Below are 21,342 nucleotides of genomic sequence, written 5' to 3'. Positions count from 1 at the left end.
TGTCTTCTCTAAATGGTCACACGGAGCCATCCTGGTAGGGTTTCTCCACTGCAGGTGTTGGAGCTACCTTGGCTGCTCCCCAAATTGAGTTTTAACTTTATTAGTTGGATGAATTTCCTGGTAAATTAGTCTGTTGGGGAGTTCAGGGAGGAATAGGAAGGGGAAAAAAACACTCCAAAAGTCCCATTTGGAGCTAGAGGTTGTCCTTACAGCTTGTGAAACTCCACCAAAAAAACATCAAGAAAAGCTTTGGTTTAGAGGAGAAATGTCCTTTTTTCCCTTCTCCCAAACCCAACCAAGCTCAATTTCTGCTGGTTGGCTGCTATGCTCACGGCCAGCACGTGTTGTGGTGTCTCACTCACTCATTGCAGGCTTCTCCTCAGCTATCATCCTCCAAGGGGATGTCATCCTCGAGAGCACATTTCTGTTTATTTTTTATCATCTTTTGCATCCCAAAAAATCCTAAATATAAACATTTAAGAGCTTTGGATGTGGCTCACTTCAAGGAGGAGTTTGTGAATTAAAGGAGACTTGACTTGTTTGAGAAGTACACTGCCAAGCTCAGCAGAGGAACCAGGCTGAAGCTCTTTGCTTCTTGTGTAGCCTAGGTAGGCTCATGGCACTGTTTGGTTTGGAAGGTGAGAAAATTGAATCATTGATTTGGGGTTGGGTTGGAAAGGCCTTCAGAGATCAGTCCAAGACCCCTGCAATGAATAGGGACATTCCCAACTAGAGCAGGTTTCTCAGAGCCCCAAAAAACCTGGTCTGGAATGGTCACAGGGATGGGGCATGTCCCACCTTTCTGAGCAACCTGGGCCAGGGGCTCACCACCCTCATCATAGCACAGTTTCTCCCTTCAGTATAAATCTCCCTCTTTTGGTTTCAAACCATCACCCATAGTCCTGTCACAACAGGCCCTGTTCAAAAGTCTGTCATTAGCTTTCTTATCAATCGCTTTGTGTATAGGAAGGCTACCAGAAAGTCTCCCTGGAGCCTTCTCCAGACTGAACAACCCCAACTGTCTCAGCCTGGCCTCACAGCAGAGGGCTTCCAGCCCTCCCCTCACTGCTGTGGCCTCCTCTGTCCCCACTCCAACTCCCTGTCTCTGCCGTGCTGAGGACTCCAGAAGTGGCCCCAGCACTGCAGGTGAGGTCTCAGCAGAGTGCAGCAGAGGCAGAATCTCCTCCCTCCACCTGCTGCCCACACTGCTGGGGATCAGCCCAGGACAGGGCTGGAAGCACATGGTGCTGGCTCATGTCCAGCTTCTCACCCACCAGCACCCCCAAGTCCTTCTCAGGGCTGCTCTCCAGCCCTTCATCCCCAGCCTGGATTGATGCTGATCCATGTAACAGCTCACCCATCAAACCCATCTGTTTTGATTGGGATTAAATTAACGAGGCAGGAATTACAGTTCTCTTTATTTTCCCCCAAACCCCACCCCGAAATTCTGTACCAACCAGATAGATTTTAGTTACAGGTTTGGTCACAAATTCTACCAGGATGCTTATGGGCAACTTTAGTACAATTTAGACAATTCAGAACGTGAAAAAGGTTAAGCCACAAAATAAACCCCACTGCTAAAACGGAGGCAAGGCAGGACCCTAGGAAAGCCGATGAGAACGCCGGTTGTACTCACCAGGGCGAAGCAGGAATTTGGAGACAGTCCCCAGGTCTCTCTCCGGTGGCAGGCTGCAGAATGCAAGTTTATAATCCACTGTGTGGATAACGCGGCACAATCCAAAGGGATAGGGACCCGCCAAAGTTAAAGTGTCCTTAGACACAGCTGCCGTGAGGCAAAACGTGTGCAGCAGCACCGCCCGAGCAGTGCAAGAGAAGCCGCGCTGCCGGCCTGTGCCAGCCAACAGCCGCCGGGTCACGATATGCAGGGTCACGCCCCCTACAGGCAGGGAGCAGGACCCCAGGGTAGGCAGGTACGGGAGAAACCAAGTCCGAGTGCTGATCTCTACAGTTCTGGCGCGAGTCCAAAATGAGCACCAAAATAATCCCCAGATGAGAGCGCAGACCACCTCCTGGTCACTCTGTTTAAGATTTTCCTAGACAATGTGTCCAGTGCCAACAGATACCGGGCGCGAAGAGCCCGGCCCATCACAGCTCCGCACGCCGGGCGCGAAGAGCCCGGCCCGGCCCATCACAGCTCCGCACGCCGGGCGCGAAGAGCCCGGCCCGGCCCATCACAGCTCCGCACGCCGGGCGCGAAGAGCCCGGCCCGGCCCATCACAGCTCCGCACGCCGGGCACGAAGAGCCCGGCCCATCACAGCTCCGCACGCCGGGCGCGAAGAGCCCGGCCCGGCCCATCACAGCTCCGCACGCCGGGCACGAAGAGCCCGGCCCATCACAGCTCCGCACGCCGGGCGCGAAGAGCCCGGCCCGGCCCATCACAGCTCCGCCCGCCGGGCGCGAAGAGCCCGGCCCGGCCCATCACAGCTCCGCACGCCGGGCGCGAAGAGCCCGGCCCGGCCCATCACAGCTCCGCACGCCGGGCACGAAGAGCCCGGCCCATCACAGCTCCGCACGCCGGGCGCGAAGAGCCCGGCCCGGCCCATCACAGCTCCGCACGCCGGGCACGAAGAGCCCGGCCCATCACAGCTCCGCACGCCGGGCGCGAAGAGCCCGGCCCGGCCCATCACAGCTCCGCCCGCCGGGCGCGAAGAGCCCGGCCCGGCCCGGCCCGGCCCATCACAGCTCCGCACGCCGGGCGCGAAGAGCCCGGCCCGGCCCATCACAGCTCCGCCCGCCGGGCGCGAAGAGCCCGGCCAATCACAGCTCGAGATACTGAGCGCAAGGAACCCAGCCAATCACAGCTCCAAAGCGCAGCGCGGGCTTCCCCCCACGGTGAACAGATGTGAAGGGCTTCAGCTCCCGGCGGGCAGAGTGGGCGCCTTTTACCTGTCCCCCAGGGAAGGCAATTTCACGCCTTTGTCTTCCCCCACCAAATCTCCGCTGTTGGGAGGTGGGGGAAGGGGTATTTGGAGTGCCCTCTAACACCTTCTTTCCGATTTTGCATCAGGAATGTTGTGTAGGACCGTATCGAAGTCTAAGGAGATGGCATCTACAGCTCTCCCCTTGTCCACCAATGCAGTCACTCCATTGTGGACGGCCACGGGGTTGGCCAGGCAGGATTTGCCCTTAGTGAAGGCACTTTGGCTGTCAAACACCTCCCTGCCTTCTGTAAGTTCTGACATGTCTTTGGAGCTGAATGTGCCACTGCTCTGAAAGACGACCTGAGACCCCAAAGCTCAGAAGCCTCTAGGAGGACACATGGAGAATGAACAAGAGCTGGAGTCACAGCACAGGTGGTGGAGCTCGATTTGGCCAAGGATTTTCAGCCAGATATGTTAAATGGTGTGGAGGACACAGAAGTGATAGAGGAGCCTAAGAATGATACCAGAAGGCTGCGGAGATCACTTTGAGGGGGACAGCTGGGGACAGGGTCGGAATGAAAGCAGAAGGACAAAGGAGCTACCAGGTGGCTTGGAGACCTTGAGAACCACTGCTTCTTTCCACTGTGTAGGTGCCATGAACTCCTTCCCCGTCATGAAGCATAGAGATGGGCAGGCCCAAGAAGGCCATGCCTTGGTGTGACCTGGGAGTTCCTTTGGGTTGCAGCATCTCTTGGCTTGGTGCCACCAGCATCTGTAGTGACAACATCCCTGAAGACCAGATCAAAGCCACAAGGGCTTTGAGGGTCAGCATCCAGCTGTTCCACCAACTGTGTTCTGCCTGCAAAAAAAGCCTTTGATCTTCAAAGTGCTCCACAAATCACCACTAACTTCAGCCACGCAGGTGCCTGGAGGTGAACAAAACTTAATTAGGGCATGAAAAGGCACAGATCCTCTCCAGACAAGCTTAGAGGTTCTTCTCCCTTGATGTGCAGCACTGTGGGTCCAAGAGTGAGCCTGAGCTTCTATTTCACCTCTCCCATGCTGGAGAAGGACCTGTCTTGCTGTGCTGGTGTCTGGCCAGGGTAGCAAGTGGAGGGTTTTTGCTTGGTTGACTTGGTTCTGAGATGTGGACAGCAGTTCTGTGTTCATGCCAAGCAAAGAAGTGACCACTGAGCTGTAACCCAAGCACCAAGCCACCCCTGCTTGGCACTGAGTTGGGAAACCAAAGGCTTCCTTTGTGCTCACTCCCAGAACTTCATCCTGATGGCTCAGCACATCTTGAGACCTTTTGGCATCTTCATGCTGGCCTCACCTCCTGCCACAGGGATGTGGCTGCTCTGGCCAGACCAAACAGACTTGGTTTGGGGTCACACCATCCCCAAAACCCCATGCCATCCCTGCCCCCAGTGTCATACATCCTGGCACAGCACTGGTGAGTGCAGACCAGGGGTGGCCTTACCTCCATCCCTGGTGAGCTTAGACCCAGTGTGGCCTCCACTCCATCCCTGGTGAGCAGAGCCAGTATGGCAGCAGCTCCTTCCCTGGACAGCTCAGAGCCATTGTGGTCTCAGTTCCATCCACAGTGAGCACAGGGCTAGCATGGCATCAGCTCCACCTCTGGAGAGCTCAAAGCAAAGTGGCACCAGCTACATCCATGGTGAGCAGAAAGCCAGCATGACATCAGCTCCATCCCTGGTGAGCTCAGAGCAAATGCGGCACCAGCTACATCCATGGTGAGTGCAGAGCCAACATGATCTCATCTCCATCCCTGCTGACCCAGGAACCCATGGCTGTCACTTCTTCATGGAGGTGACCTCATGTTGGGTACAGCAGCCCACTCAGGACTGAAGGGACCAGAAAGAGCCAAGCCTAGCGTGGTGCTACGCGCATTTATTTAGTCCCAGCCCTTCAGAGGTAGCACAAGGCATAGACCCATCTCCACACCATCTCCCACCATGCCTCTGCTGGGGCTGTCGGGGTCCCTGAAGGGCTTTAGTCTGGTCCCCCATTGTCCCTCCTGCCCCATGGGGTGGGGACAGGATGGAGAAGGGCTCCTCCCCAGCCAGGCTGCTAGTCCTTGGCCACATCGCAGGCGCGGTTGGTGGCTGCCTCCACGGCGTTCATGACGGTGGCCCTCAGCGCGCCCTTCTCCAGCTGGTGCAGCGCGTGGATGGTGGTGCCTCCGGGCGTGCAGACATCTCCTCGCAGCTTCGCTGGGTGCTCCCCCGTCTCCAGCATCATCTTAGCTGCACCCTACAAGAGACCAGGGTGGGTCAGGGGGAAGGGGACCTCCCAAACCTCCCTTCTCCTTATCCAGGTGTTGTATGGCAGCAACCTCCCATTGCCCATTGTGCCAAAGCATCTGTTCCACCGTGATGCTCTTGGCTGTCTTCTGGTGGCCTCATCCTTGGCTTCAAGAGGGGAAATGAGGCCAAGAGCATGGTTCTGCACTTGGGTTGGGGCAACCCCAAGCACAAACCCAGGCTGGGGGATGAAGGGCTGGAGAGCAGCCCTGTGGAGAAGGACCTGGGGGTGCTGGTGGGTGAAAAGCTGGACATGAGCCAGCACCATGCACTGCCAGCCCAGAGGCAGTCCAGTCCTGGGCTGATCCCCAGCAGTGTGGGCAGCAGGTGGAGGGAGGAGATTCTGCCCCTCTGCTGCACTCTCCTGAGACCTCATCTGCAGTGCTGGGGCCAGCTTTGGGTTCCCTACACAAGAAGGCCCTGCTTGAGCAGGTCTGTAAGAGGCCATGAAGATGATCAAAGGGCTGGAGCACCTCTGCTTTGAGGCTAGGCTGAGATGGTTGGGGCTGTTCAGCCTGAAGAGAAGGCCCCAGGGAGACCTTCTCGTAGCCTTTCAAGACTTAAAGGGAACTACAGGAATGACAGAACCATAGAATCTCAGGTTGCAAGAGACCTCAAGGATCATCTGGTCTGAACTTTCTTGGCAAAAGCACAGTCTAGGCAAGCTGACCCAGCACCTTGTCCATCTGAAACTTACAACTGTCCAATGCTGGGGACTCTGATGACTGATTCCCAAGCAAAGCTGGGCAGGGACTCTTGATCAGGGGGTGTAGTGACAAGGGGTGATGGTTTCAAAATGGAAGAAGGAGATTTAGACTGGATACAACAAAGAAGTTCTTCACCATAAAGGTGCTGAGACAATGCAACCAGCTGCCCAGACAGGTGGTAGATGTCTCATCCCTGGAACCATTCCAGATCAGGTTGTTTGGGGCTCTGAGCAACCTGCTCTGGTTGGAGATGTCTCTGCTGACTGCAGGGGATTGAAACTAGATGATCTTTAAGGTCCCTTCCAACCCAAACCAGTCCATGATTCTGTGAACATCATCCAGCTCCTCCTCCCTCACTCTGCAATCTTGCCAGGTGCTTCAGAGCCCAGGGAAGGACGGTGAGGAGGCACTCAAGTCAGATGGGAGGTTCAGGAGGGAGAGAAGCAATGATGGATTTCCCCAGGTGATGCCACCAACTCACCAGCAGCGTCTGAGCTGCGATCCTACTGGCCAAGCCAACTGGCATGCCCATCTTCACTGCTCCCTCAGCCAGAGCTTCAGCAAACAGGTAGACCTGGGGGAGGAGAACATCAAGGATGAGCATGGCCAAAGATGAGGACCCCAAACCTCAACCCCACATGGGTGAGATGTCTGATGGCACCCTGTGTCCCACCAGACATGGGTGCTTACATAGGCCACCCCACTGCCACTGAGGCCAGTGTGGATGTTGATGTAGGATTCGGGGACCTCTTCACAGAGCCCACAGGAGGACAGCAAGTTCTTCAGTAGGGCAGCTTCTCCGTCACCAGCAGCACTGCCCCGGGCGAAGACTATGGCCCCTGCCTGCACCACACATGGCAGGTTTGGCATCATCCGCAGCACCTTGGTCCCAGCAGGGAGAAGCTGGGGAGAGATGGGGGTGGGAAAGAGATGCCAGCTCCAGGCTACACCCATGGATGCCCTGAGACAACCATTGGAATTGGAGGAGAAGTGTGGTCCGTGGGGAAGCACCTGGGGGTGCAACCCAGATGGGGAAAGAGCTACAGCAGTGTGTCCCTCTCCACGGGTGCAAAAGGGATGACAAAGCGGAAGAAGGGGTCAAGGAGGATAACATGGAGAAGGGGGAAGAAAGAGAGAGGAGGAGGACAGAGAAGAAGAAGGAGAAGAAGAAGGAGAAGGAAGAGGTGGATAAAGAGCAGGATAAAGAGAATGGAGAAGAAGGAGAAGGCTCACCCTCTGCAGTGTCTGGAGGGAGACACCAGCTGCCATCGAGACAACGATGTGGTGGGGTCCCACAGCAGGACGGATCTCCTGCAGAACACCTGGCAGAATGTGGGGTTTGGTGGCCAGGAAGACCAAGGTGGTGTCCTGAAGCACTTCCAGGTTGCAGTGTGTAGTCCGGCAGCCCGACTCCTGCCCATGGGCAGGGAGAGGTGTCACAACCCAATGCCACCCATCCCTGGCACCCACCAGCCCCAGGACAAGAAACATCTTCACACATGGTCATGGCTTGCGGATACGTTCCCAGCACAAAGCCACCAAGACTTCACTTGGATTTCACCCAGACCTGGGAAGGATGAGCCAAACCCCTTTATGGGGTGAAAGGGTGCCCCAAAAATCATGGTGAGGAGAACCCCAACTCGACTCCTACCACCACGGCCACCACCAAGCAGAGTGAGTTGCCACCCTGTGTCCCCACTCACCCGCCAAGTGTCCAGGTTTTTGTCCGAGGGAGCACTGGCCAAGATGTTGCTGGCTGGCACCTTCCCTTAAGGAACACAGACACAGGGGTGAGAGGCTGGGGTGGCCCCAGGGCGGTGGAGACACCCCAAGCTAAGCCAGGATTGTTCTATCCTCCAACCCCAGCGTCATCAGGGTGACACCCCGCTGGGGTCAGCTGTGGGCACCCACTTGTGCCAAGGTGCAGTGACAAGGGGCGTGACCCCAAAGGCAAGATCCATCTCCCAGCTTCTAAGTGTGAGCTGTCCCCAAGCTGTGGGGCAAGGACAATCAGAGACACATAGGGGAGGACAGTGATGTGGCTGCACTACCTGTAGAACAAGAGACCCTGGGGAGGGAGACGGGACAGGATTGTTTTCATGTCCCCACACCACTCCACGGGGTCATGGAGAGCAGGGATCCCGGGGAGCGGGACAGGACAGGTTGTGCCCACCTCCCCACACTGTTCCATGGGCGAGGGACCCTTGGGAAGGGGACAGGACAGGGTTGCCCCCATGTCCCCACACTGTTCTATAGGACACGAACCCTGTGGAGGGTAGGGACCCTGGATAGGGGGGCAGGACAGAATTGTCCCCATGTCCCCACACCGCTCCACGGGGTCATAGCCGGCACCCGGAAGCGGGTGACACCACAGGTCTGGCCCCATGTCCCCACCCCCCTCCACATGCCAGTGTCCCCCCCCCCCCAGCCCCTACCTGCCCGGACCAGCCCCCGGGCCATGCCCGCCGCCATTCTCCCGGCCCCCACGAACCCGACCCGCAGCTCTCGAGATTCCGCCGCCTCCATCGCCGCCCGGCCACGCCCCCTGACCCCCAAACCCCGCCCCAAAGCCCTCACTGGCTGCGTCATGTCCGCCCCCACCCTCCTATTGGTTTATATGGCCAGAAGGGGGCGTGGTTCCGATGGGGCGGAGTTAGCGCAGGTGCGGCCGCGCCATGTGGAGGGCGGTGGGTGCGTCCGGGGCGGGGACCTGGGTCTGGGGGGGATCCTGCGTGAATGGGGAGCATGGAGGGGTTCCAGGGATGTGACTGAGCCACCCCCGCCCCTCTGGTGTATTTTTGTCGTTCCCCATCGGGCGGGTCCCTTCAATAAGGGGGTCCCCACCACCCCAAAAACCTCTCCTTGGATACTGGGGGGTGGTCCCAACTTTGGGGTGACCCCCACATCGGGTAGGAACTCCCTGGTGTGTGTGTGTGTGCACGTACGTCCCTCAAGCCTTTCCCTGGATTTTGGTGGGGTGGTCACAACCTTGAGGTGACCTCCCTTCACCATTGTCCTTGTAGTGTGGGGTCCAAAACTGAACACAGTACTCAAGGTGCGGCCTCATCAGTGCCCAGTACATGCCGACAATCCCTACCCTAGTCCTGCTGGCCATATTCTTGTTGAGCCAATGAGACAACACGCAAGTGGCCCAGCTCATGTGCGGACATCATCCAGGGAATGGGTTAAGAACCACTTACCGCATTCCAGCTATGTCCTCATGTCCCACTTTGGTGACCAACCCAATCTTTTGTGCCTACCCACAGGGAACATGAGCAACTATGGGGCCATGGCAGAGGGTCCCAGGGTGGGCTGCTGGCCCTCAGGAAGGTGCAGCACATCTTAAAGGCTTGCCTGAGGCTTTTGGGCACCTCCTCCCAGCCCTATTTCTGCCCAGAGGAGGGTGTGGGAAGATTGGAGATGGGGCAGCCATCATTATGGGAGTGAGGAAGGAGTCACCAAGGTGATGGAACTCCAGGTTTCCTTATTTCCACATAGGAAGGATGAACTGGAGTTGTTGCAGGAGGAGCTGGGCAGGATGGAGATAAGCTGCCTGCAAGGTGAGAGCTGGCCAGGCAGCAGAACATGAGAGGTGGGAGGCGTGGTGGCTTCAGGACAAGGGTTTGGGACCCTAGCATGTCCCCATCCTGTGATGGGTCCCATGTGTTATTCCCATGTTCTTCAAGCTGTGCAAGGACATGTGCAGCAAGCCAGGATGTCCCCATCCAACCCCTGGGGACAGCAGTGCTGGGAGTGCCACCACCTTGATGTCGTGTTCTTGCAGAGCTTTCATTTCATGCTGGCAGCAGTCCCCAGTGATGCCAAGAGACCTTCCTGGCTTTGAAAGGCAGAAGTCACCCATCTCTGGTAGATGGAGGACAAAGCAGAGTAGTGAGGTAAGCCTGAGCTTGGAGATAGGCGCTGAGTGGGATGTCCACAGGTTGGGCCACACCTTGCTTCTGGGGACCAGCTGGGTCCGAGGGTCAGACCTTCTAGGGCTGAGATGTCCACGTTGTGGCTGCACCTCTAGGTGCTGGACACCCTTTTGAGAGAAGGGTCAGGATTGGGGATGTGATACCCAAGGAAGACTTGGGTGTCCTTAAGGATGGATGGCCAAGGCACCCACCTTGGGACAGGATGGACACCAACTGGGGACATCTCCTGCATGACAGGAGGGTCATTGGAGATGGAGGATGCCCTTCTCTCCAACCAGGTGATGCTGGAGCCAGCCAAGGAAAGCACTGGGAGCCCAAACCCTGCAGCCCAAATAGGTCTCTGGCCAGTGACCTGTGAATACCAACCACACAGAACATCCCAACAGGGGCTTGGTGTCACCTCAGGGGGCAAAGTGCTCTGACAGCATGCAGACAGCACCATTGGGGGCTTCTTGAGGTGCTGATGGATCTCTCTCCTCTGCAGGTCTTTGTTGTCCCCACAGTCCTCATGCCAGGGGCTCACTGGGGTGGGCAGCAATGCTGGAACAAAGCCACCCCCAGGCAGGGCTTCTGCCACATCCATGCCACCAGCTGAACCTCATGCAGCAGCCTGGCTGTGGACTTTCACTTCATGTTTGACCTTATACTCCCTCCCAGAGGGGTTTTAAACTCTTTCTTTTGCCCTTCCAGATCCTGGAGGAGAATACGAGGTGGTGCCCAGACCCTAAGGGTGCCACTCACCATGGGCATGGGCTGGTGCTGCTGGGCAGATGTTCCTTGTCCCACCACTTTTACTCCATTTGCATATATTTCAATAAATGCTCAATTGACAGCTGGAGCTTTTCCCACTCTGGTCCCCTCCATCTTGATGCTGGGGCCTTGCTGGGAGGAGCTTCAGGACCATCCCCACAATCTTGGACATGGTCAAGGTGATGGCGGTGGCTCCAGTTGGCTGCACTACCTGGTCTGGGAACCCTTTTGGGGGTGGCCCAATGCTTTCCCCCCAGCCAACTCTGCTCCCAGCAGTGTGCAGGAACTTGGAGGCTCCTCACTGGGCTCTCATCCCCATTTTGCTTTGGAAATGTCACTGTTACCACCCTCCCAGCCACGTCCTCTGCCCCAGCAAAGGACAACCCTGAGATGAAGAAGATGCTGCTGGTCCCAGCTCTGCCTTGGCCCATCACTTCCTGGCGTTGGTGTAGTTGGCACTGAACCAGGCACAGGTCTCCTTCACAGCTGGGGAGGGAGAAAATGGGATGACAGTTGGGAGTGGAGTTTGTTGATAGTTATCAAATGGTTTGGGTTGGGAAGGACCTTCTGAAGGTCATTTAGTCCACCCTCCCTGCCGTCAGCAGGGACACCTGCAACTAAAGCAGGTTGTTCGGAGCCCCATACAACCTGACTTGGAATGGTTTCAGGGATGGGGTATCTTCCACTTCTCTGGGCAGCCTGGGCCAGGGTCTTGTTACCCTCTTCATGAAAATTTTCCACCTTAGATCCATCCTAAATTTCCCTGGGTTTAGTTTCAAACCATCACCCCTTGTCCTGTCCCACCAGGCTCTACTAAGAAGACCATCCCCATCTTTTTAATAAGCCCCTTTTAAGTCCTGGAAGGCCACCAGAAGGTCTCTTTAGAGCCTTCTCCATAATGAACAACCCCACCTCTCTCAGCCTATCCCTTACAATAGAGGTGCTCCAGCACTTCTCATCACTTTTGTGGCCTCCTCTGGACCTGCTCCAAGAGTTTCATGATGGATGGACTACCCCGATGCCACCAAGGCCAATTACAGCGGGAAGGACCTCTGTGCCATGGAGTCCCCCCCCAATCTCACCTTGCCTGAAGGGTGTGAACTGGAAGCTGGGCAAGTAGCGCCGCAGCTTGGCGTTGCTGGCTGTCTTCTTGAACTGCCCATCTGCTTTGGAGGTGTCAAACTGGGCAAGCAAGGGTTAAGGGAAACCAAAGCTGGCACAATAGAAGGGATGCTCTGGACCATAACATCTTCCCTACAGCCCCATGACTGCTGGTGGAAAGTGGGATGACCCCCCCCAGAAAGCCTCATGAGTGAGGGGCCCAGCCTGTGGTGAAGGATACGAGAAGCTCTCCCTGAAAGTCCATGGCCTCCACAATCGCCTCTGCTGCCTCCTTGATGGAGACTTCTTCTTCTTCTCCCACTGTGGAGAAGGGCATGATGGTCACCATTCTTCTGTCTTCTTGGGAAGGGGCTGGAACCCCTTGTTGTAGTTGAGGTGGGGGGACAGGACCTACCTGACAAAATGATGGGCTCCACCTCATCATATTCCCGCAGGACCCAAAGGAAGAGCCGGGCCAGGTCCTGCAGAGGGGCAGATGACTCTTGGGGGGCGGCTGCTGTCCCCCTGCCCTCCCATCACAAGGGGACCCAACCCTGAGGATGACCAATGCTGCCCAGGACAACCCAGGTGGGCTCAGAAGCTGCTGGGGTCCAGGCAAAGACCCTCCCAGCCCCATCCCCTGCCCTCCCAAAGATGTGGGAGGGGAGTGGTCCCCAAGGCCACACATACCAGGGAGTAGATGAATTGTCTCCTGGGCTTGCCCGTGCCCCACACGGTCAGAGCGGAGCCACTCTCTGCAGGAAGAACATCACATCCTTGAGCACTGGAGCCACCTCCACCAGCACAGCAGCTCATGGAGCAGGCAGGGAAAGAAAAAGGCAACCCAACCCTTCCAAGAAAAGCTCTAAGAAGTTTCTGCCACGCTCACGTTTGGCCAGGTAGACCTTGTGGATGAGCCCCGGCAAGACGTGACCGTCCTCGATGTTGAAGTTGTCGTGGGGCCCGAAGACGTTGGTGGGGATGACGGCAGTGAAGCGGCAGCCGTGCTGCTCGAAGTAACCCCTGGGTGAAAGCAGGAGCTTGCAAATAGGCTGTCCACCAGCTCCAATCACCCACCAGCTCCAATCACCCACCCCTCCAGCACAGAGCTGTCCCCAGAAGACCCCAGCCAGCAGCGTCTCCATCTGCTGAGGCTGGGGATCTTCCCAGCTTCATTTTATTCCTGGGAGCTCCAGAGGAATCTTCTTGCCCTGATAACTAGAGGGTGCTCACAGCCTCCAAGGATGTTCCCATGTCCTTCACACACCTGTTCTGGATGTCAATCATCCTCTTGGCATAGGAATAGCCAAAGTTGGAGCTGTGAGGTGGCCCATTGTGAACCTGGGGGCAGGAAAGCAGAGTTAGGGGACCAGGGACTTCTGAATTTGAGCATGGGGATGCAGATGCTCACCATGGTCTCATCAATGGGGTAGGTTGTCTTGTCTGGGAAGATGCAGGTGGAGAGGCAGGAGACCACCTTCTGCACCCCCGTCTCATAGGCTGAGTGCAGGACATTGTCATTGATATGGATGTTTCTCCTCTGGGGATGGAGAGAGTTGTCAGCAGGGGAGACACTCAAGAGTTCTTTCCCACTATGGCTAAGAACTCCAGAAACCTAAGAAACCCTGGTTTGACCCCAGGAGAAGAGCAAACCATGTCCTCATATGCCACCAGGGGAGGGGCAAGGGGGTTGCAGCATCCTCAAGAACCCCCATACTGCCCCTTTGCCAGGAGCTCACCCAGAAATCCAGGTTGTAGCGGATGTTCTTGAAGAGGCCTCCAACCATGGCAGCCAGATGGATGACGTGGGTGGGCTTGTGCAGCTCAAAAAGGGCTTTGGTCTCTGCAGCATTCCTGGGATGGGAAATGTTTGGGGTTCAGTGCTCTTGAGGGAGCAGCCTGGGAAGGGTTTCCAAATGAAAACCCGAGCAGTCAACTCACGTCAAGTCAGCATCTCTGGAGGACACAAAGATCCACTCCTCATCCGGCCGCCCCTCTCCATCAGCCACCACCTTCTCAATGGCTTTTCCCACCAAACCGCTGCCACCTGTCACCAAGATGCGCTTGGCCACCAGCCCTGTCACCTCCGTCATGATCAAAACCCTGTGGGGAGTCAAGAGCTGAGCTGGGGTGCACCCTGCTAGGAACCACCAAACTCAGCCTCACTCCTGGGCCTGGGCACCCATGAGCATCACTCATGTGCCAGGCTGCTGGGATCACCTTGGGGGGCTTTTACCCAAAGAGTAAAGTGGCACGGTTGTGTTTGGAGGTGACACATCCTGGCCACAGCCGCAGGAACTTGGCAGCAGCAGCTTCTACTAAATGAAACTGGCTGGTGGCCAGGTGGCACCTGGGCTAGGGCCAGGTCCTGCCACGTGGCACCACGTGGCACAGCCCAGCCTCTGGAAACAGAGGTTCACCCCATATCTTCCTCTACACCCCAGGTCTGCACCCCAAATCTGGACCTGCATCTCAGGGCTGCATCCACACCTTTCCTACACGCCAAATCCCAGGTCTGCACTTCATGCCTCTCCCTGTACCCCAAGCCCCAGCTCTGCACCCCAAACCTCCTGCACCCCAAATCTCCCCTTGGACCCCAGGTCTGCACGCTAGATCTCCTGCACCCCATCCACCTCCCGCACCCTAAATCTCAGGCCTGCACCCAGGTCTGCACCCCACACCTCTCCTGCACCCCAAACCCCAAGCCTGACCTCCTTCCCCCTCCCCCGCCATACACTGCAGGCACTCCCATGCCTCTCAAACGCCCTGGGTCCACCCTCTCCGTACTGTCCTCCCTCTTCAGGAACCCCCACTCCCACCCACAACCCCCTCAGAGCACCGCCGCGTATGGGGGTTCCCTGCTCACCCCTCCTCGGGGCTCGCCTGGATTCGGCTCGGTTCTGCTGAGCTCGGGCAGACCCACGGAGGCTCGGCGGAGCTCGGCTCGGGCTCGGGGCACGGCTCGGTCGCGGGGCACGGCTCGGTCGCGGGGCTCGTCTCTGCTCGGCAGGGCTCGGTCGGACTCGTCTCAACCCGGCGGGGCTCGGCAGGGCTCGGGCTCGGCAGGGTTCGGCCTCGCTTCCCGCCGCCCCCGCCGCCGCCATTACTGGGCGCCGCCGCTCGGCTCCTCGGGAAATGGAGTCCTTGGCCCGGCCTCTCCGGGAGCTGCCACAGCAGCGGGGCCGCCGCCACCCATCGCTTACACCCGGGCTGCTGCTGCAAGCCTGAGGAGCGGCGGATGGGAAGGGGGTGCAGGGGAAAGGGGCGTGCAGGGTCTTGCCCCTCCTCCCCAAGGCAAAAGCCTCCTCACAGCGGATTTGGCTGCGACAGGGTTCAGTCACCTCTGGGGGAAGGAACATGAGATTAAAAATGAGCAGAGCTTGATGGCCGGGGGCGTTCAAAGACATCCCCCCCTCCAGCTGGATTTCCATCGGGATTGCAGTGAGGCCACTGCCCCGCCCCGAAGTTCCATGGGATTCACGGAAAGCCAGGCAGGAATTCCTGCTCTGCCCCCATGAGAGAGATGGCCTCGGTGTGCACGAGTCCTAAAAGCACAGATTCACGGAGTCCTTGGGGTGGGAAAGACCTTTACGGCCATCAAGTCCAACCCTTAACCCAGCACTGCCAGGGCACCACCGAATGGTGGCCCTCAGCAGCACGTCTTTGAACCCCCTCCAGGGATGGGGACTCCACCAGGGCAGCAATTTCTTCCCCATGAAGAAATTGCTCATGTCGCACACTTGAGGCTGTTTCCTCTTGTCCTACTGCTTGTTCCTTGTGAGAAGAGACCAAGCCCCACCTGTCTCCAGCCTCCTTTCAGGGAGCTGTGAAGGGCTGAATGTCCTCTCAGACTCCTTTGCTCCAGGCTGAACAGCCCCAGGCCTTTAAGCTGCTCCTCACAAGTTCTCCAGACCCTTCCCCAGATTTGTTGCCCTCTCTGCACATGCTCCAGCCCCTCAATGTCCTTCTTGGAGTGAGTGGCCCATAGCTACCCAGTACTCAAGGTGTGGCCTCATCAGTGCTCAGTACAGGGAGATGATCACTCACCGCACTTGTACTGATCCAAGTCAGAATGCTGGTGGCCTTCTTGCCCATCTGGGCACACTCTGGCTCATCTCCAGCTGCTGTTGACCAACATCTCCAGGTCCTTTCCAAGCCACTCTGCCCCAAGCCTGGAATGTTCATGGAATTGTTGTGACCCAAGTGCAGGACCCAGCCCTTGGTCTTGTTGAACCTCACCCCAGTGGCCTTGACCCTTTGATCCAGCCTGATCAGATTCCACTTCTTCTGCCATGATGCAGGATGTCCTGGCTGATCTTACATGTGGAGCCAGGGATGAAGCACTGAAGATCCTTCTCCATGCAAGCTAACTCCTCATGAAATACAACCCCCCCAGGTCCTGTTGCATCCATACTTCCAGCTCACCTCCTGGTAAAATTAGAGAGTAGAAGGGTTTTGGTTGGAAGAAAACTTCAAGGATCAACTAGTCCAACCCTCTTGCCATGTGTAGGAACATCTTCAACTAGACCAGGTTGCTCAGAGCCTCACCCAATGGGACACTGAACACTTCCAGCGATGAGACAACCATTAGATGTACAGAAGTACAAAGAAGGATGATTTTCCAGGAGCTGATAGGAGCATAAAAGCTGCTTTCTGCATCTTGTGAACTTTGGAGTCTTCCTTTGGCCCTGTTTCAGCTGGGGAATCACTGGGAAGTGTTGCAGCCAGAGCTGCTGTGACAGCAGCTGAATAATGATGGTGCCAGATTAAAATATGTTAATTGTGGAGCTAATTAGCAGAGACACGCTAGAGCATGAGGGAAGATCACAAGGGTGAGGAGTAAACTTGTGGTGACCACATGGATGTGGCAGGACTTTCTTTTTAATGAAATATCACCCAGGCTTTTGATATTATCTGGCAAGACCTTCTGAGTTAAGGATGAAAGCTTCCATTAGGCCAGCTGGGAAGGAAAGTGGGGCAGATGGGCACAAGCTGCCTGAATGCAGTGTGGAAGCCAGCTTGGGATGATGCTGCATGGCTGTGGCCAGGCTCCAGGAGCCCACATGAGGACACACCACCTCTAAGAAGCCCATCCCAGCATGGAAGCCAGCTTGTGATGATGCTGCATGGCTGTGGCCAAGCTTCAGAAGCCCAGGCGAGGATACAGCAACTTCAAGCAGCCCATCCCAGCATAGAAGCCAGCTTGTGATGATGCTGCATGGCTGTGGCCAAGCTCTAGGAGCCTAGGTGAGGACACACCATGTCTACACACCTTTCTCCCACTTAGACTTCAGGTTTGTGGTTCTTTTTTATGCTTCTAGGTAGACAATACACCAGCAGTGGGTCCCTTTCCAGGTCATGTCCTCCCTCCATGTGTGGCTTTGGCCAGCTAAGGTTCATTTTGTTCCACGAAGCTCAACTCCCACCAGTTTCCACAGGGGTTGGGAGGTCCTCTCACTAATGTGGTCCAAAATCATGGGACAATCTGGAACAGCCACAGAGAGTGGAGACTGGGATGGGAGTAGGACCAACAGCCATGGCTTCTAGATGCTTTATTCATCCTAACAATGGGTGGTGTTCTATCATGGGAATTATAAAGCAGGAGCAGTTGGAATGGAAAACTTCTGACTTGGAGTGGGACAGGAAGGAATTGGACCCTTTGCAGAGTCCTGGTTCATGGGATCAGGAGGAGCTGCTGCTCCAGAACATCCTTGTCATCAATCAGGCATTGGAATGGGCTGCCCAGGGAGGTGGTTGAGTCACCAACCCTAGATGTGTTTCAAGGTCATTTGGATGTGGTGCGTGGGGATATGGTTTAGAGGTGAACTTTGTAGAGTAGGGTTACCAATTGGACTTGGTGATCCCAAGGGTCTTTTCCAACATGAATGTTTCTGTGATTCTGTGAACATTTGGCTTTTGGCTGAACACAGACCTCCTGAAGGAGGGAGACAATGGGGTGCATGAAGTTGAATGTGGTCAGCAGATGGAGGGAGGTTCTTCTCCCCCTCTACTATGTCCTTGTGATGCCACATCTGAAGTCCTGGGTCCAGTTCTGGGCTCCTCAGTTCCAGAGAGACAGGGAACTACTGATGAGAGTTCAGTGGAGGCTCTGAAGATGCTGAGGGGCCTGGGGCATCTCTGTGAGGAGGAAAGGCTGAGAGCCCTGGGGCTGTTGAGCCTGGAGAAGAGCAGCCTGAGAGAGGATCTGATCAATACTCAACAAGATTTGAAAGGTGGGAGGCAAGAGGATGGGGCCAGTGGTGCCCAGTAACAGGACAAGGGGCAATGAGCACAAACTGGAACTCAGGAAGTTCATCAGGAGAAACCTCTTAGCTTGAAGGGTTCAGAGCTCTGGAGCAGGCTGCCCAGAGAGGTTGTGGAGTGTTCTTCTCTGGAAAGCTTCCAAACCCACAAGGAGATTGTGATCCTGGGGACTCTGCTGTGCGTGACCCTGCTTTAGCTGAGGGGTTGGACTGGATGATCCCACCATGCTGGGATTCTGTGACAAAGGGGCTGCAAACTGTGACTGCTCCATGGAGTTTGGAGCTGCTCTGAATGCAGTGGGGGCCTGACTGGGTGACTGAGAGTCCCACTGGGAGTCAGGCAGTGGGTGAGATGCCACCCATTTCACCTGTAGCTCACCAGCACATCCCTGGCTTGCAGTCTCCTAAGGATGGGATCAAGCTAGCTGAGCTTCAAGGTGAGCAACCATCCCTCAGAAGAGCAGGTACTAATTGAGTTTGTCTTCATAGAACGGTTTTGGTTGCAAAAGCCCTCTAGGATCATCAAGTGCAAGCATCAACCTGGCACTGCCATGGCCATGAAACCATGCCCCAAAGTGCCATGTCCACACATTTCTCAAACACCTGAGTCCAACCATCCTTTGATGACAGATGAAGAGGAGTTGAAGCCCCTCAAGGCCAATGAAGCATGTCTGGGAGATGTCTTCTTTACACTAAATAAATGAATGAAAAGCCCAAAGCTCCAAAGCCCTTCCCCTCCTCTCCTTGGAAGCTTCAAGGCAGGTTATGTTTGGTATCGATTTCAGAGAAGAATTTTGTTCCTAGGCAAAAGGTCCCTCTTTGAAGTGAAGCCCAATCCAGCTGTGCACTGAGCTCTGTGGCTCTCTGAACTCCAGCTGCTCTGGAGATGTTATCTTATCTCTTTTGATGAATATTTAGGTTGTTCCAACAGCCCTGGGGACTCTGAGCTCCTGTCTCACCTGGTTTGCAGGAGACATCCCACAGAGCGTGCGAAGTAAATACAAAAGAGAAGAGAGAGTGACTGGACCTGGTGATAAGCAATTGCGGGGCAGCCAAACATCTGCCAAGGTCAAGGCTTAAATGTTGGAAGGCTGGAAGTAAGAGATGAAAGAGGAGGGAGCACAAGGGAGCGTGCGTTCCCTGCCACCTTCTTGGCCACGCAGCCCCACAGGAGCCTCACCAGCCCAGCCAAAGCAGGGCCAAGGGCCTGCTCCTGGTTCTGGTCCTCAGGACCTCAGGGAGCCCACACTGAACAGGGAGCTGACCTCACAGACGGGGCTTTCTGTGTGACCTCTGATCACCCTCACAGGTGCTCTTAGGGACCTTGCAGCTAGGAGGATGCTAGTCCAGACCCTGCAGTGAAGAGGAGATGGTGTCCTGAGGCTACTCCCCAGGGAATGAGTTGAGGATGCCATAGGAAGGCAAGAGCATGGCCTGGGGACAACCACCTGGGTGGAATGGGGACACTGGCCAGGCAGATGGTCCAACAAGGATCCAGCACTACATCAACACAACAAGCCTGGTGGTCAGCTGGGCAGCCTGCAGAGAGACTTGGCCAGAGGCACAGCAGAGGAACGTTGTTGTGTTGGAGCCTTTGTGTGAGGCACTACTGGGGCTGCGTCACAGCCCTGACATCCCCAGGTACCATTGTGAGGTGTTGCTGGTGGCATATTTCTGAGAAGAGCTCTTGTGGACATTTTTCATGCACTGCAAAGGCCTGGAGAGCCCTGGCCTTGAGAAGCAATTCAGAGGAGGCTTCTGGGTCTGGTCTGCAGGAGAAGTTTATTGAGGGCAAAGCAGAGGGCAGAGGCAGGAGCAGCAAGGGGAAGGAGGCGGTGCGAGGGGCAAGCAGGGCGAGCATGAGGCCAGGGGCTCGTGTTGCAGGAGCTGCTGCAGGCTGTGTGTGGTGTCAGGGGCGGTGTGCAGGGCCCTCAGCAGGGGTAGCAGCCTCTTGCTGCGCCGCAGCCATTGCCCAGGCCAGCCAAGCCGTAGCCGTAGCCGAAGGCGCCGGAGGAGATGGGCACTCCCTGGGCGTTGAGCTCGGTGCCCAGGGCAGCCCCTGAGGAGGATCCGACGGCGGTGCTCTGGGGGAAGGAGGTGAGGATGGGTCCTGGCAGGGTGACCAGCACGGGGGAAGGCTGGATGAAGACACGGGAGTCCTGGCACTGCCTGACGCAGGGCTCGTTGCAGCTGTTGGCCAGCGGGGTGGGTCCGCAGGGGCGGCAGCGGTCGTAGCAGGCCATGGGTGCGGGGTGGAGGGGCCCTGGAAGAGAGAGAGGGTGTGGAGGGAGCGCAGGGGCAAGGGGGTGTGAGAGAGGGGGGCTCGTTGGGGCAGGAGAAGGAGGGTGAGGGTCCGGAGGCTGACCTGGTGGAGGGAGCAGAGCACAGGAGAAGGCGTCAGGAGGCGTCTGTGAGGGAGAGAGGCGCTGGGCCGGCTTTATGCTGGCAGGGCTGGCAGCAGAGCTGAGCCCAGCCCAGCAGAGGTGGGGTGTCAGCAGTGAGGTCATGGCGTGGCACTGGTGTGCTGTGGTTTGTGGGTGCCTTGTGGCCGGGGGGTCTCATTTCCTGGCGGCCCTGCAATGGCTCCTCTGGCCCTGTTGTTTGTGATCAAAGAGGGACCTGTGTGTGAGCTGGAGCCTGGAGGCCATCTTGGGCACAGCAATTTCTCAATGGTGGAGCCTTCTGTTCTGAGAGGAGTAAGCAGTGAGGTCAGCAGCTCTGCTACCCCGGAGTTGCAGAGGACACACTTGGCCTTGTTTAGTAACCTGCTTGACAAAGTATGTTGGGAGGCCGTGCTGAAGGGCACAGGAGTTCAGGATGACCAGGCATGAGCAGGCATGAACAGACATTTTTCAAGCAGGGCCTCTTGGTGGCTCAGCAGCAGGTCATAGAGTCACCGAATCAGGGAATTGTTTTGATTGGAAAGGACCTCTAAGAGCATCACGTCCAACCACTGACCTAGCCCCACCATGGGCATTAAACCACATCCCAAAGTGCCATGTGCACAGCTTTCTTGAAGACTTCCTGGAGAAAGAGAAGGCATTGGGATAGGGCAGGTTGGCTGCACAGAGAGCTTTGGCTGGAGCTCCTCACAAGAAGAGTTCCTGACCTGTGGATGCCAAAGCAGGGAACACAGGAGGACTCCAAGGCCCTTGTGAGGTTCTGAAGGGAGAAAATTAGAGAGGGCAAAACCAACTGGAATTGCTCCTGCTTCTGCACAGCAGAAGTGCCTTTGTCTTCTTCAAGGGGAAATGGTCAGTGAGGAGCACCTGTGAGACACACACAGGTCTGTGAGGCTGGATGGAGGCAGGCAAGGCTACTGAGGGAGCTGGTGGAGGAGCTCACCAAGACCCTTTCCATTGTTTAGCTGCAGTCCTGG

General features: G+C 56.5%; 3 protein-coding genes across 5 annotated transcripts; all 3 read right to left on the bottom strand.

Moving 5' to 3' along the window:
- Window positions 1–4,788: 4,788 nt before the first annotated feature.
- PYCR3 (pyrroline-5-carboxylate reductase 3) lies at window positions 4,789–8,446 on the bottom strand. The gene is made up of 6 exons (XM_054167517.1): window positions 8,350–8,446; window positions 7,618–7,682; window positions 7,148–7,327; window positions 6,605–6,817; window positions 6,396–6,488; window positions 4,789–5,157 (listed from the first exon to the last, which is right to left on the bottom strand). Exons 1-6 carry the CDS (start codon window positions 8,438–8,440, stop codon window positions 4,975–4,977), a joined length of 825 nt encoding a protein of 274 aa, XP_054023492.1. The 5' UTR covers window positions 8,441–8,446; the 3' UTR covers window positions 4,789–4,974.
- Window positions 8,447–10,582: 2,136 nt separating this feature from the next.
- Window positions 10,583–13,798, bottom strand: GFUS (GDP-L-fucose synthase). 3 transcript variants are annotated; one of them, XM_009899561.2, is made up of 10 exons: window positions 13,642–13,798; window positions 13,440–13,554; window positions 13,112–13,240; window positions 12,968–13,041; window positions 12,590–12,723; window positions 12,391–12,455; window positions 12,116–12,182; window positions 11,942–12,021; window positions 11,682–11,781; window positions 10,585–11,085 (listed from the first exon to the last, which is right to left on the bottom strand). In XM_009899561.2, the coding sequence occupies exons 1-10, from the start codon at window positions 13,791–13,793 to the stop codon at window positions 11,030–11,032; spliced, it is 972 nt and encodes a 323-aa protein (XP_009897863.1). In that variant the 5' UTR covers window positions 13,794–13,798; the 3' UTR covers window positions 10,585–11,029. The 3 variants fall into 3 exon arrangements, with proteins under 3 accessions (XP_054023489.1, XP_009897863.1, XP_054023488.1); XM_054167514.1 differs by lacking the exon at window positions 12,968–13,041 and having other exon boundaries at window positions 10,583–11,085; window positions 12,606–12,723; XM_054167513.1 differs by lacking the exons at window positions 10,585–11,085; window positions 11,682–11,781 and having other exon boundaries at window positions 11,919–12,021; window positions 12,116–12,270.
- Window positions 13,799–19,894: 6,096 nt separating this feature from the next.
- LOC128897809 (feather beta keratin-like) lies at window positions 19,895–20,233 on the bottom strand. Its single transcript, XM_054167515.1, has one exon. It carries the CDS (start codon window positions 20,204–20,206, stop codon window positions 19,895–19,897), a length of 312 nt encoding a protein of 103 aa, XP_054023490.1. The 5' UTR covers window positions 20,207–20,233.
- Between the last annotated feature and the right edge of the window lie 1,109 nt (window positions 20,234–21,342).

The sequence above is a fragment of the Dryobates pubescens genome, chromosome 14 (genome assembly GCF_014839835.1).
Source record: "Dryobates pubescens isolate bDryPub1 chromosome 14, bDryPub1.pri, whole genome shotgun sequence".
In the NCBI taxonomy this organism is placed as follows: Eukaryota; Metazoa; Chordata; class Aves; order Piciformes; family Picidae; genus Dryobates; species Dryobates pubescens.
Note: the sequence above shows the minus strand (reverse complement) of the source record. Positions and strands in the feature narration are given on the sequence as shown.